At 50.6% G+C, this 16076-nt stretch overlaps 1 protein-coding gene across 6 annotated transcripts in view; it reads right to left on the bottom strand.

Annotated features, from left to right (window-relative positions):
• The window catches only part of EXD3 (exonuclease 3'-5' domain containing 3), a 2855457-nt gene that overhangs the window by 1048606 nt on the left and 1790775 nt on the right, over positions 1-16076 (bottom strand). For all 6 annotated transcript variants that reach the window (XM_085610760.1, XM_085610799.1, XM_085610781.1 and 3 more), the window contains one exon: positions 1565-1618. In XM_085610760.1, coding sequence (XP_085466886.1) covers positions 1565-1618 — 54 coding nt within the window. The remainder of the gene's footprint in view (positions 1-1564; positions 1619-16076) is intronic.

The raw sequence follows: 16076 nt of genomic DNA, 5'->3' as shown, positions 1-16076 counted from the left end.
AGAGGACCACAAAACCTGAAAGGCTCAGAGGAGTGTTAAGGCGACTGGAAGAGGGTTAATATAGGCAGAGGCTGACTGCATTCACATAAAGAGGGTTAAGGACAACACAGAGAACTGACCAGAGGCGCCTGGGGTCGTGAAGCACGTTCTCTGTTTTATCTCGTTTGACAAGCCTCGAAAGCAGTTGCCGACCTGCTGTGCAGACAGTCAATTGAGAACAAGCCCGGCGGAGCGTGGCGCGCGTGCTTTGCAGGGGCGGGGGAGCGCATTCCAGGCAGGGGAGCGGACCCTTTGAAGTACGATGCCAAACGGACTGCATGGTGGCACGATGCACGTGATTGTGCGCGTGCTCGCCATGCAATCCACTTTTGGGAGCCCCTTACTAGAGTCTCGCATAGCGATTGCTACGCAATAGCTAGGCGAGACCTAAAAAGGGAAGACTTGGAGATCGCTAAACTCTTCACACATCTCGTAACTAAACAAATTAATCACACATCACGGATCCCTGCGCTCTAGGCATCTCAATAGGCAACTAACACGGGACTAGTTGAGTCTTCTTCAAAGATGGAAAACTGCTGGAATCCACTTGAATGTAATCAATACAATATTCCCTTTTTAGGTCTCGGTGAGCTGCATAGGAGGGCCTTTAGCCGTCGCTCTGCTCATTTTCAAGCACACACTCGTGCTTGTGGCGGCATCCACCTTACGGGAGCGAGCAGCGGCGCGCATGCTAATTGGCCACTGCTCGCTCCCGCAAGGCGGATGCCGCCACAATCATGAGTGTGTGCTTGAAAACCGCTGCAGTCTCACGAGCGTGTTCGTGCACCACGCAGCTCGCATGTTGGTGACTTTGTTTTCTTTTGCCTATCTCTTCTGCTTTAAAAAGGAGCACGGCTGTGGCCATGTGACAGAACCAAACAATGCGCCTTTCTTTAGGTCTGCCCCCACCCGCTCCCCCCTAAATCCATTTCCTTCGTTTTGTGATCATTGCAAAGAAAGAAAGCAGGCTGCTTTTGCATGTGCGGTATCTTTCTTTCCCTGGATAATTGTGGGACTCGGAAAGGGGTTTGAGCTGTAAAACAAAACTGAAATATTATATGGTGTTTTTCAAAGATCAATAAATAGAAACTGGCCCAGAGGGTTCTGTGTTTTCTTTGTTGGCAATAGGCAGCGTGCATACCTCTTGAGTTCGCCGCATATTTGTGTAGATTGAACTGATTAAGAATGTCTGTAAAATGTTACCTGTTCAGTTTGGAGACAACTCAATTCTCTCTTTATTTTTATTTTTCCGCATCATTGAAAAGCTCTGTTAACATTCAGACTTACAGTTTCATGTGGTCCGACCGTGCCATTCTGAATCATCCAAAGCAGACCTCAGGGAGCTCGTATTTGAAACAAGCATTGGCACAGCCAATAGGTCTCGCCTTTGCGACCTGCTGCATAACAAAATACTTATAAGGTCCCAAAGGCGAGGCCTATTGGCTATGCCAATGCTTGTTGTGATAAGCCAGCAAGACTCAAGTACACAAGCCTGCGTTTAGAATGTGTAATAATCATTACCTACCGTTTGATAGGGCAAGCCACAGGTTAGAATCACACGGCCCTCTTGTCTGGCCACCTAAAAAAAAAAAAAAAACATTTTTCAGAACGCCATGTTGCTGTCGACAACAGAGTATATTTAGCGTAGCACATCCTATCATAAGAGTGACAAACCTTACATGTTTATGTTTTATTTAAAGGGGGGGGGGACACATCACAAAATACATTGTTTAGTGCTGTTAAATAAATAATGTTATTGTTGTACATTTACAATACTGTACTTTATGTGATTGTATTGTGGAAACCATGTTTGATGTTGGAAAAAGTATATGTGGGGTGTGAGCTAATGTAGTATCATAATTTGTGACTGGTGTTGTTTCAAGTTTTGTGTAGTAACTGCTGCGAGAGCAGAGACGTTTTAAGGGATGGGCTACGTGGGCTTGGCCTACAGCCCCAGTTTTCACGGGGCCCATGATAGAGACAGCTCTGTTCTGCAGAGAGTGAAATGGGGCCGCCAGGACGCTCTTTTTTCTTCGCTTTAAACTTTACAGGGGGCGAGTTTGACACAATACACATGTCTCACCCGTTCTCGTATCATTGAGACACACTTTCGATCGTTTTATGAGATTTGACTCTATGTGAGATTCTGACTTTACTGGCGTGACTCTCTCATGACACTTTTGTGTATTTAAGATTACTTTGTTCGCCCTTAGGGCATATACGATCACCATTGAAATAAATTATTTCTTGGAGTAATTATCAGTTAGTATTTGCCATCAGTGGTCTGTAACCCGGAAGTCATTCATGATTCGCGTGCGATAGAGTTTTCTGCTCATGACCGAACATGTTCTCTTAGATTTTGCTGCATTGGAATTTGTATACAGCCCTGAAGATTCAGAGACTCTTTCTCTGATGAAACACGTGTCGGCTGGCATCTTGTGTACAACTTATTAAAGAAGACTTGATATCTTCGTTGGATTCGGCTTATCTCTGTTCTAATGCATGGACCTTGCCTTATGTAATTTTGTATGTGTGCACGGGTTTCTGCAGATTCCTATTATGTGTTAGGGTCCCCCTGCACAAATTAAGGGGTTTTAGGGTTTCCCCTTCCCAGTTAGCACCATACCTATTTGTTGGAATTAGATACCTTATACGTTAAACTGCTGAGCGCCATGTCTTCCTGCAGACTTTAAACCCGTATCTTTCTGTACTTAGTCCTGCCCCAATTACCTTGGATAATTCTTAAACAGATGGTTTTAAATACCATTTTCCCTTAATTTATTTTTAATGTGGGTGATGTGAGGGAGCCTATTACAGACAATTCACAGAGAACGTTGTGCTTAAGTTTCATACACCATCCATAGAAAGCGTTCTTTTAGATCAAAAGAGGACCTCACATATAAGAAATGGGAGGGTGTCACAGAGATTATTTGCAGTAATATGAGTGAGCTGCTGATGTTACAATATTAAAAACACACGTCGCTGTTTGTAAGCATATTTAGAATTTGGACGAGTGTGTCTGTGCACTGTCAGTGACCTGGCTAGAGAGGGCATGAAAGAACGGAAATTAGTTCTGAACAAGGGCCCCCAAAATATGCTTTGGTTCAGGGCAGTCGGGTAGCTACCAGGCTGGGGGGGCGATGGTTACGGCAGACGGTCCATCCCGGGCGGCGGAGAGCGCATGCTAAGTCTTTCGACTCCAGAGGGGCCTGGCTTCTGGAGTGGCCCTGCTTCATCTGCAACCCTGATCAGGGACACTTGAGCTGTCACGCAAGTACCCCATAGCAGCTTCCAGCCATATTGTGACAATGAACTGGAGGTCCCGATTAATTGTATAATTAGCATACCACAAAGCCACCCAAATAGATAAAGCTCTTGTACTTTGTCAAAAGCTAGTTTGAACTGCTCCGTTTTCGTTTTCAGAGGCAGTGTTAGCTTGGTTGTGCTCCCACAAATGCGTTAATGGTAGATCTCTTTGTGAAGGTTCTATGGGCGACCACTGTCGAGAAGGCATATGAAGGCACTCAACCTTTACCTTAGGTTGTCCAACATTACCTCCAAGCATTATCTGCCAGGAGTGGCTGGGAGACGTCCTGCCATCACTTATTTTCTCGCATTATCAGGCCGCTCGTTGCAGGCACAATGTTTTTCAAGGGAAAGTTGCTGTAATCTCAGTAACTCCATATGGTTTACACAAATGGGGTGCAGTTGCAGGCAGAAAATTAGAGATTTAAGAATCAACATAATATACTAGATAGTGGCTAGGAAAGTCCCCTGCAAAGTACATAGGACAAAGGCGTGTTCCCTTGCCCTGAATACCTAAGTTTGTGTTTCTGAAATCCTGACCTATTTTGACCATGCGACACGCTAATCTAAGCATGAGCGCAGAGACTTATGCCCAGTGGCGTAACAAAACTTGAGGGCCCCCCCTGCAAGGAACTTGGAGGGGCCCACTCCGTATTTAATCAGGAGCTCTCGAGCCAGAGTACTGTGCTGAGGGGTCCCCTACAGCTCGGGCCCCCCCTGCTCCGCGGGGGCGCTGCGAGGGCCTGTATTACGCCACTGCCTATGCCTCTCACTGACTATGCAAGCTCCTGGACCAATCCTGTGACCTGGAGAAGCACACCAAGTGTGACCTCATAATCGACAGAGGACTACTGTCCCTATCCTGGGTATAGCTATTAAGTGCCGCTGGCAGCATACTGTGTTTTTTGGCTGTGTAGAGAGACCATTTTTTCTGTCATGAGTGTGACCTGCATGCCCTCGTGTAAAGTTCTGCTGTTATGTAAATGCCCAGAATCCTGCTCGTACATTCTTTTTGTTTATGTCAAGTGTGTGCGTAGTGAGTATGCAGCAGGAGGACTCTATGCGAGTCTGAACACTGAAGTCAGTGGGATCATTTCTGGAAGCACGCTGCTTGGCTTGGCACAAATAGAAGATGAGGGCGCTTCCCCAGACAGGGGACGTGTATTGCCTGCATTCCTGAGGTGGGGGCGGTGTTGGTTCTTGGGGAGCTTTCCTGGTAACGCATATATGTTACATGCAAGCCAGGCCTGACCAGAGACATTTCTCTGGCCCAGGGATCCAGCCTTTCAGAGCGCCCTCTGATAGAGCCAGCTCGGTTCTGCAGAGAGTCTTACCCTAATCACCCTGAATAAGTCTTACACAGATTGTAATAGGCTCTCACACATCACCCATATTCAAAATAAATGAAAGGAAAAAGGTATTTGACACTAACATTTCGCAGAGAAATGTTGTGTTTATATTTCATTCTTTAAGATCAAAGCAAGACCTCACATATTCATATGTCCCATAGATTATTTGTAGTGATATTCGTGAACTGCTGCTGTGTTACAATATTGAAAACATATCTCACCACCTTTAAATTTAAGATTTAAACACATTTAGAATTTCGACCAGTGTGCCTGTCCACTGTCAGAGACCTGGCCATGGGGGCATGAAAGAGTTGAAAATGGATCATAAATTCAAAGATGTTCTGAACAAGGGCCCCCAAAATACGTTTGGCCCAGGGCCCCCAAAATCCTTAAGAAGTCCCTGGGGCTGACTGTACACGAATATGAACACACTAATTATCTTAGGAGTCTGTATGACAGGCTTAGGGCCTGGAAAGCTAACAGATTGAATGGTAACAAACAAATGTGTACTAGATCACCATATTTTATTCAGAACTGCATGCTGACAGACGTGTTCACAAAATCGAGAGGCTCTCTTCTCTTACAGCTGCAGAGCTTTGTATAGGGATACTGCAAAGACCTTATTGCCTTGTGCGGATTGACTAGAAAGGAACCAAAGCTACTTTAATTTGCTTGTCTTCTGTGCACCTCTGCAGAAGGAAAAGTGCCAGTAATCCTAAGCAGCAACGTAACAGGTGCGCAGGTGCGCCCCTCCCTTTTCCATAGGGGATCAAGGTATTCGAGAAGGTTAGAATTAAGGAGCAGGAGCATACACACGCCTCCGAGGAGGACATGCCGTAGTGTCGATTTACAACTTCAAACCCAGCGGTACAGTGGAGAACATGACAAGGCACTGCACTTTGAGCATCATGTCTTGCTCCCCACTATTTAGGAGGCTCGCCGGGTAGATCGCCAGAGCCCCAAAAGGAAATATGTGTAGAACCCATTTTGGAGAAAAGTCAGGTGTCTCTCGCTTCCTCATGTAATATAGCACAACTCATTAGAAAGAGTGAGAGATGCCGGACCGTTCTCCTTGATCACCAAAAAGGGTGTATTTAGTTTTGGGGTTAAGGAAATCTACCGGGTGTGAACCCCTAAACAATGTCAAACACGACAATGGAGACTCTGACCCGACTGCAAAGGAGGCTTGAGACAGGGATTCACTTGGAAGTTCACGCGGGTCCTTGTCAGCAGAAGGCTCCCAATTAGTTATTTCTGTGCACTACCATTTGGTTGATGTTATGGGTAAGAGGTGGAATTTTTGCTTCTGTTATTCACGATGAGGACTTTTTTGGGTAGGACCAGCCTTTTTGTCTGTCTCAGGCTGCTGCTTCGGTGAGGTGGATGACAACTAGGTGCACAGATCTCACATTTAATTATGCCAAGTTTGTGGACGCTCCATTTTGGAGAAAGTCCCTAGTGCTACCTACTGTGTGAAACATCACTCTCGAAAAAAGACTGTTTGGAGAGAAGCCTGCAAAGAACACTTAAAAAGAGACAGTTGGGACAGTGGTGCAACATTCCCGGTTTAGAAAATGTGTATTAAAATGGGAGCTAAACCGCCCTATTTTGTTCCAGTTCCAAGTCTTTCATGATCAAGGAAGTGTGTGTTCCTCAGAGTCCTCGAAGGGTTGCAGTATGACCAGGGCTGGTGTTTGCCGGACAGCCACCTGCAGTCTGCTGGAGGAGGGGAGGGTCTGCCTAGTAGCTTTCCCATCTGCTAAGGGAAGGAAGGTGTATAGATTGCCTGCAGGAGGAAGGAGGGACACCCAGAAAAAGCTAACTGCCTGAGGGCGAAGCTGGGAGCAACCAGTGCTGCAGAGGATTCCCTGGTCTCTCAGAAGTTTGCTTGCAGGAACTACAAAAAGCCTATGTGATTATAACGGCCTGGTCAGGGGCAGCAAGAGCCATGTTTACTGTGATGGCCTAATTAAGGCTGCAACTGCCTTGATGATTGCGTCAGCCCAGTCAAAACATGCTACTGTTGTGGTGATTCTGTTAGCCCAGCAGGGTCTGCAACTGCCTTTGGTACCACATCAGCTGGTTGGGGTTGCAACTGCCCTAGAGATCTCGTATTGGCCTGGCTCCATACCTGCGATTAGCCGAAACGGGGCTGCGTCCATTTCTCCGGATGGAAGGTGCGGCAGCAGCTGGGCTTGCACCTGTTCTTGAACGGCAGGTCTGCCAATCAACGCTGGACTTAACTCAGGTGGCCGCTTGAGATGGGACACAGGCTGCACGCCCAGCCTGCGCTGCAGCTTTAGAGGACTGCCTATAACTACCGTTGCCCTCTATCTGGAGTGGGATTGACCAAGACAAAGCCATTGGATCCATTCTAGTCGAGCCTGGGACTCGGGGATTAACTTCCTACCCACTACACCACCAGGGGTATGACCATGCCATAAGGACGACCTAATGATGCATTTGACTTGTTGAACACCAGAAACTGCACCTCTGGTTGATTCATGCTTCTTCTATAATAGCTGGGGGGACAAGCTGATCAAGGGTTATATGGGAAGTAGATAGCACAAGGGGAAATCAGCAGATTGAATACCACAATGGAGCATCGTGGCCAGGATCACTGTCCTGTACACTGTATTAAATTATGTAGTATTTATTCCGCTATGAGATTAAAAGGTACATTCTTTTCCTAAAGGCAAGTACTTTGCTAGACACTGAAGTAATTTTGTCTGTTGGCTGGCTGCTTTTTTACAGAGTTTTATATAGCGCGAACAAGACCGGAAACGGGTATCAGAACGCTTTACATAGCACCAGTTGCATTACATGAGAACATATTCATTTATTTTTTATTTTTTTGTTAGGCACGGGGAGATTAAGTGATTTGCCCAGAATCACAGGATGTTCAGCGGCATAGCCGAGACTCAAACCCAGTTCCCCAGATTTGAGGTCAACCGCCCGAGCCGTTAGACCAACTCCTCTCCCCTAAGTTTAGTTCTGAGCTCGTGCCCCCACATTACCTCCCCGTGAAGTCTGAGATTCCTCGCCCTCCCTACCCTGACACCCAAGTTTGGAAAGGATTGTACTTCACCCAGTTTGCAGAGCCATAGTAGGAAGGACACCAATAAAAACAACCTCAAACACCACGTTTGGGGACCTGAAGCCTCTGTCTGCCATGTACCACCCCTTCTCCCCCAAACAGGGGTCTGACAGACTATTAATCAACAAAATCCAGTGGGGAGTTGCAGACTACTAGAGTGAGGCATGGTACATTTAAGATAGTGTTCAACTGGCACCCCGTATATCCGTCAGCATTTTATGTAGGTGGTGGAAGTAGTGGTACAGGGGGTGCTATCATCATGCATGTGTCTGGATAGTGACACTGGTCTAATTAGACCTGCTAAATGAGTCAGCAGCGGCAAACCATAGCAAACTGTAAATTTTTCCACACCACAGCCATCTTGCATAGTTTGAGAGAAAATAGTCCGGACTTCGTCTGGTACAAGTGGTATAACATGGGCCCATAAGGTATGGGAGTAGTAGCGCAGGAGACATGCATCGTTCACAGAATGTAGGGCAAACTCTCCTTCCAAAAGTGTCAATCCTTTTCGATTTCCTATCCAGAGGTGTGGAAGTTAATGCATTTGGTTTGACTTTGCTGGCAGAAGCCTGCATCAACAGACTCACAGGAGAGGCGAGTTGGGTGAGAATGTCTGGGTTACCAGGTGCAGGATGGTTACGGCAGGCCATCTGGCGGGTGACAGGGGCCCCGAGCACCGAGCAGGACCTGACTCATGCTCACAGTTGAGTATCCATCAAAGCCTTGTTAAAAGGGAGAAGAGGTTCTGAAGAGGTTTGGCCAGGATGTAGGACCTCACTCAGCACTTTATCTTGATTTAAGAAGAGAGCTGGAGGCTAAGGATTTCTTCAGCTCCTGTCACCACCATCACAAATAACCAAGGACAGAACAAGACAGTGCTTGTAGAAGTATCCAGGCCACTCACCTCTTGGAGTTCATCATACCAATTGTTGTCCAGGTACGACTGAACAACATGGTCCATTGGTGCCATTGTCAGAGTCAGTACCATACATGTCATGAATATATGTGTCAGATGGATCACCCATGTTGAGAGGAATAGGCAGCGCCTACCACTGCCTCAGAAGAAGTTGATGCAGTGCCATCTCGGAGTCAGACAGCACTATGGGTTGGCCGCCATTGTCCCTCTCTGGGGACTTAAATGGACACAACGAGGTTGAGTACCTCTCTGACTTTTTCTAAATTTTCTTGGACTTACCCTAAGAATGACCTCGATGAGGACCTGTTACTGCAGAGACTTTGGGAGCGTGACAGACTTTCCCTATGAATTTGACCAATGAGGAGTTTTTAGGTGCATGCTAATAACTTAGCTTCTCGCTCCCAGATGGCATTTGTGTGCATCAGGTCACAGACACTGCAGGTCGCGGAATCATGGTATGACCTGAGACACCACAGGCAGACCGAGTGGAGATCAGTTATAGGCATCTTCCTGGGACATTCAGCACAAGACTTAAACGCTGTTGATTGGTTGAGGGACATGTGCCTTGAATACTGGCAAAATATTTGCAGAGAAAATGGTTTCAAGAGACCAGAGGTAGCTTCATATCCGTATCTGTCAGTCCAGAAACAAAGGAATTGATGTTAGTGCTCATGGTTGGCCTATAAGGACCCGCACATGTCATATCTGGCACGGACGACATGGGTGCGGAGTCGCAGGCGCGACCTTACGGTGTGCAGAGGTACTGCTTCAAAGTTTTTCGGATCAAGTCTTGCGCCTGAGGAATATTACAAGGTGAGGAATATGCAATTAGAAGTCTCTATCAGTAGCGCCTACTTCAGTTTCTTGCTCAACTCTTTTCACACTTTTGAACGCAGAGCACTAAATAATTGAACGTACTATTCAGCAGATTTCCAAATTGGGACCTTTTCAATTGGGATGGGACACCGCCAAAGAACGGGGAAGTGAGAGGGCAGTGACTAATCTGCAGTTAGACTGAAGTATCCACCAGAAAGAGCATTAGCAAAGGCAAATAACCTGTTTTTTGGATGTTCTTTAGAATAGATAGCAAAGTAGTACCAACTGAAGATAGAGTGTCTGTGGAGTGGGCTCACACCAAAAAGTCTTGCAGGAACTAAAGAGTCAGATGATTGAAAATCAGGGAGATGCCCTGCTGTTCCAACCATCACTGAACGTGCAAAGTTTCCTGCCACAGGACCCAGAACCCCACTCTGCCCTGCTTGTTGTAGTTCCACATGGTGGTGTGTTGTTCATGAGAACCTATACCAGTCTCCACTCAATGAATGTCAGAAGACCTTCAACACCAGGTGAATGTCTTGCTACTGGAGTAGATTGATATGGAGCTGGGTTTCTGCTGAGACTAGAGTCCTCTGATCTCCACCTCTCCCAGGTGACCTCTCCCACACAGTAGTAACATATCCGTCAGCACCGTGAACGCTGGGTGGGGGAAGGGAGAGGGGTCTGCCGTTGGTCAGGTTGCAGCTGAGCACCACCAATGTGGTGCTAGGCACACTGACACTTCAGATCCCACTGCAGAGCTTGCATATGCCACCTGGCTTAGTCAAAAGCAGGATGCAGGAGGCTAACAGACCAAGAAGCCTCAGAGCCACTCTTACCAAGATCCAGGACCAAGGTTGAAAAATCTGGATCATAGCCTCAATGTCTTGAACTTATTGCAATGGAGAGAATGGCATGAACTGCACTGTATCCAAGACAGTTCTTATAAAAGGAAGAAACATTAGTTAGTTAGATTCCTTACCTTAGAATATCCCCAGGCGTCAGGCTGGATCCAGAAAGATTTGTCAGCAATACCCTTGCACTTCGCTAGGGGTCGTCTGCGGCTCCGCGTCCGTCGGCGGGATCGCTGGGATGACGTCGTCGGAGTACTTAGAAGCCGCCCTCGTGCGCTGACGTAAGTTCTTGTACATAGCTTTCCGTGCCAGGAACGCAGAGCCATGCAAGAAACCGACATTGGTACCATGAAGCTAGGGCCCTGAAAGGGATGACCTTAACCCTAGATATCAGTTCGCAGAACGGGGAGGATGGGTGAGGCGGTAAGGAAACTAACTAATGTTTCTTACAGATATATCGTTACCAAAGGTAAGTAACTTGTTCATCTGAAAGAAGCACGTTAGTTAATTTCCTTACCTTAGAATAGATACCCCAGCAATACCAACCCCGGTGGTGGGTCTGCGAACCAAGTTCACACCAGGAAGTCCTGGAGAACGGAACGGCCAAAGAAGCCGTCTCTCCGGACTTGGCTGTCCAGGCAATAATGCTTAGCTAACGTGTGCAGCGAGGCCCACGTAGCTGCCTGACAAATGTCCTGCAGAGGGACTCCCCGTCCCAGGGCAGTAGTAGCCGCTGTGACCCAAGTGGAATGGGCCCTCAGCCCCACAGGAGGTTCCTTCTTAGCCAAGGAATAACAGGCCTTAATGCGCAAGACGACCCACCGAGAGATGGTTCACTTGTGCACTGCCCGCCCCTTCTTAGGACCCACGTAGCCAACAAAGAGTTGGTCGTCCACCCGGAACTGTTTCGTGCGGTCCAGATAGAAGGACAGCACTCGTTTTGGGTCCAGACGGTGGAGCCTCTCTTCCACTTTTGAGGGATGCGGAGGCAGAAAGAAGGTGGGCAATGTAACAGACTGGCCGATGTGAAAGGCAGTTACCACCTTTGGGTGAAAGGAAGGACGAGTCCTGAGAACAACCTTGTCCGGATGGACAGATAGGAAACGAGGCTTAGAAGAAAGAGCCTGGAGCTCACTCACCCGTCTGGCAGAGGTGATGGCAACCAGGAAAGCAGTCTTAAGAGTCAGAAGACGGAGAGGACAATTATGAAGTGGCTCAAAAGGCGTGCACATCAGATAGGTTAACACCAGGTTCAAGTCCCACTGAGGCATTATGAAAGGGACAGGAGGAAACATATGAGTAATGCCTTTAAAGAATCGAGCAACAATAGGGGACTTGAAAAGAGAAGGCTGATCAGGAAGCCGGAAGAAAGCAGAAACCGCTTAAAGATATCCCTTGATGGTGCCCAGAGCAGAGCCCTGCTAAGCCAGGAAAAGAAGAAAGAGGAGAACTTCTGAAAGAGGGGCAGAAAGGGGATCCACAGCCTTTGCTGTGAACCATGCCACAAATTTGTTCCAACTGCAGGCGTATACCGTTTTAGAGGAGGGACGCCTGGCTGCCAGAATTACATCACAGACTTCAGGAGGCAAGTCAAATGGCATCAACCGCCGCCACTCAAACTCCACGCATGGAGGTGGAGGCTGGACAGGTTCGGGTGGAGGACCGTCCCCTGCTGCTGCGACAGAAGGCACTACTGAAGAAGCAGTCGAATTGGGGCAATCGATTGACAGACTGAGTAGCTCGGGATACCAGTATCTTCGTGCCCAATCCGGAGCTACAAGGATGACTTGGGCCCGGTCACGCCTGATCTTCAGCACTCTGGGCAGAAGTGGTATAGGCGGAAAGGCGTGCAACAGAACGCAACTTCACTCGCGGCGAAAAGCGTCTCCGAGCGAGTGCTACCTTGGAAATTCCAACGCGCAGATTTGATGATATTGCGCGTTCTCTTCGGCGGCGAATAGATCTAACCAAGGCTCTCCCCACTGCCGAAAGAGGCCTTGCGCCATGTCCGAGTTCAAACGCCATTCGTGATCCATCATGCACCGGCGGCTGAGTTTGTCCGCCCTGGCGTTCAGAGAGCCTGCCAGGTGTTGAACCACCAGGATGATGCCCTGATGTTCCAGCCATGTCCAGAGGCGCAGAGCCTCCTGACAAAGGGTCCACAACCCCACCCCGCCCTGTTTGTTGCAATACCACATGGCGGTGGTTTTGTCCGTGAACACCTGCACTACACTTACCCGAACAGGGGGGAAGGAATGCCTTCAGTGCAAGCCGGATCGCCCGCAGCTCCAATAGGTTGATCTGGAGCCGGGACTCCACCGGAGACCAGAAGCCTCTGATCTCCGCCTCTCTCATGTGGTCCCCCGATCCCAGGAGGAACGCATCCAGTTGGGGTAGGGAGGGGGATCTGCCACTGACCCAATTGCGGTCCGTGAGCCACCGCTGCAACTGCCTTGCAGGGCCCTCCGAGATCAGGACGTGGTCGGACAGGTTGCCCAGATGTTGAGCCCACTCGAACTTCAGGTCCCACTGCAGAGTCCGCATCCGCCACCTGCCGTGATGTACCAGCAGAATGCAGGAGGCCATCAGACCCAGCAGCACCAAACTGACCGCAACTCAGGATAAGGGCTGAAAGATCGGAATCAGAGCCTGAATATCCCGAACCCGCTGTTCTGGAGGATAGACTCGAAACTGCGCTGAGTACAGAACCGCTCCGATGAAAAGGAGCTTCTGGGAGGGACTCAGATGCGGCTTCAGCACGTTGATGGAGAACCCCAGCAAATGCAGGAGGTCGGCCGTAGTCTGGAGGTGGGAGACGACTGCCTGGGGCGAGCCCGCCTTCAACAACCAGTCATCGAGATAGGGGAAGACTGGAGCCCCTAATCTGTGCAGATGAGCTGCGACCACTGCCATCACTTTCGTGAACACCCGAGGGGCACTGGTGAGGCCAAAGGGGAGCACGGTAAACTGAAAGTGCTCATGGCCTACCGTGAACCGCAGGTAACGCCGGTGGGCCGGCAGGACGGGGATGTGGAAAGATGCGTCCTGCAAGTCCAACGCTACCATCCAGTCTCCAGGGTAGCCAGAACCTAAGCTAAGGTGAGCATCTTGAACTTCTCCTTCCGGAGGAAGGCGTTGACGCTCCTGAGGTCCAAGATAGGGCGTAGGCCCCCTTTGCCCTTCTTGGGAATCAGAAAGTAGTGGGAATAACAACCCCGACCTACTTCTGGGCCAGGAACGCGCTTGATGGCCCCCTTGGCCAAGAGGGCCGTAACTTCCTCCTGCAGAAGTTGCAAGTGATCCCCCGACATGCGGTGGTACTGCGGTGGCATGGCTGGAGGGGTCGCCTCGAAGGGAAGGGAGTAGCCCCTTCGGACGATTTGCAGCACCCACCTGTCCGTGTGATGGTACGCCAGTGGAGCAGGTGATGGCGAACTCTGCCTCCCACCGACGTGAAATGGGCCTGAAAGCTCAGACTAGGAAGGCTTTGAGGCAGATGCTGCTGGGGCAGATATGGGCTGACCGGCTCTCTGTCTCCCTGCTCCACCTCGGCGGAATCCACGTCCACGACCGCGTTGAGGCTGGTTCTGCGGCCTGTGGCTAGACGGACGTGTGGGGGCGCCCCTTCCTTGGCCACGAAAGGGGCGAAAAGCGGAGGTTTGCGGGCGCTGGGCCGAGAGGCCCAAGGACTTGCCGTAGCCCTGGAGTCCTTAAAGCGCTCCAGCATCGGCTTTGTCGCCAAAAAGGCGACGGCCATCGAAGGGCATGTCCATGAGGGGGCTCTGGATATCCCCGGAGAAATTCGTGGACCTCAGCCAGGTGTGGCGACGAATATCCACCGTGGTCGCAATTGCCCTACCTAGCGAGTCCGTGGTGTCAAGCCCACATCGTATCGAATACCGTGCTGCATCCCGCCCCTCAGCAAGAGCCTGGGCGAGCCGTGTCCGGGCCTCCTCCGGACACTGGGGCAGCACATCCGCCACCGTATCCCACAAGGAGTGGGTGTAACGTTCCAAAAGGCATGCGGTGTTGATAGACCGCAACCCCAAACTGAGGGAGGATAACAGCTTCTTCCCAAATTGTTCCAACCTTTTGGATTCCCGATGCGGAGGAGCGGACGGGAAGGCGGTCTGGGAGGTAGAGGCCTGGATAACCAGGCTCTCAGGGGTGGGTTGCACCGACAGAAAGCTGGGGTCGCCCGGTGCGGGGCGTTGGCGCCGGGCCACGTTCCGGTCCACAGGAGTGACTGTGGAGGGCTTGGACCAGGTGCCTATCAGAACGTCAGTCAGTGCTTCACTGAACTGCAGTAGAGGCTCCGAGGAGCTTACTGGCGGTTGAAGCACTTCAGTGAGGAGGTTAGACCTCACGGCCACTGCAGGGAGCTCCAGATGAAGGGCTTCGGCAGCCCTGCGCAGTACCACAGAATAGGTAGCACCCTCCTCCGTAGACACGGAGGGAGGAGAGAGGAAGCTAGTGTCAGGGGAGGTGTTGAGACCACTCCTGGTAGAGAGGCTGAAAGGTCTGAGCCGGGCGGTAGATGAATTGCTCATCCATCGGCGCCGCTTCGGCGCCGGGCCCGGACTGGGGTTGAACCTGGGGACGACGTATCCGAAGACGGTGCCGGGGGTGGCACCGAAGGGGTCAGCACCGGCAGAGGGGTCGTAAGGTCAACCGGCATCGACCGGAATCCAGGCCTGGATCCCAAGGGGACCTGCAGCGTCGGGACCGAAGTCGACATCTGCGCCGGGGCCGGGGCCGGAGCTGCCGGCTCGCTAGGCCTCCAAGTCGGACCTGCGGGGCTCGAAGGCGCGCCAGCAGGCCTCGACGGCGGAGCGAGACTCCTCATGGCCACGAGGAAGTCTCGGATCTCGCTCGGAGTCGCATTAGGCCCAGGGACCGGAGGGTATGATGCCGGATGCGACTCCTGCGGCTCCGATGGAGCCGCGCGGGTGGTGCCACCCAAACCCTCAGCCGAGTCGCGCAACCGGCGAGGGGAGTCAGAAGAGCGATGTCGCCTCTTCGACTTCTTACTGCGCCTCGACTTACCAGAATGCGAGGACTTTGACCCCGACGAGCGGTGATGGCTGCGGCTCCGCGACCGGTCCCTCGACCGGAACCTCGAGCGGCATGGAGCCGACTGCCGGATCTCGAGCAGCTTGCGGGACCGCTCCCGCCTAGCTTTTGAGGTCAAGGCCCGGCAGTCGAGGCATGACTCGGCATCATGGTCGGCCCCAAGGCAGTAGAGACACCGGCGGTGGTGATCCGTGACCGACATCAGGCGGTGACAGGCGTCACACGGCTTGAACCCGGGCATCCCTACCGGCACCAGGAGTCGAGGTCAACTCGAAAGATGGAACCAAAAAAGTTCAAAAAGTTTAGTCAAAAAGTGACTAAAGGGTATGCTCTTCCCGAATCTGCGCTTACTGGCGCGAAAAAAAGAAGAACTGATGTCAGCGCGAGAGGGCGGCGTCTAAGCACTCCGACGACGTCATGACGGCGATCACGACACCGACGACTGACGCAGAGCCGCAGACGACGCCTAGCAAGGGTATTGCTGACGAAAATCTTTCCGGATCCAGCCTGACGCCAGGGGATATTCTAAGGTAAGGAATCTAACTAACATGTTTCTTTCAGATAGTACGTGACATCTTGCAGCCAAGTCTTAATGTCGGGGATAGGCTGCCTGCCCCAATGTATAA

This window comes from Triturus cristatus, chromosome 1_2 (genome assembly GCF_964204655.1).
Source record: "Triturus cristatus chromosome 1_2, aTriCri1.1, whole genome shotgun sequence".
NCBI classification, from domain to species: Eukaryota; Metazoa; Chordata; class Amphibia; order Caudata; family Salamandridae; genus Triturus; species Triturus cristatus.
This window is presented reverse-complemented; position numbering and strand designations above follow the sequence as displayed.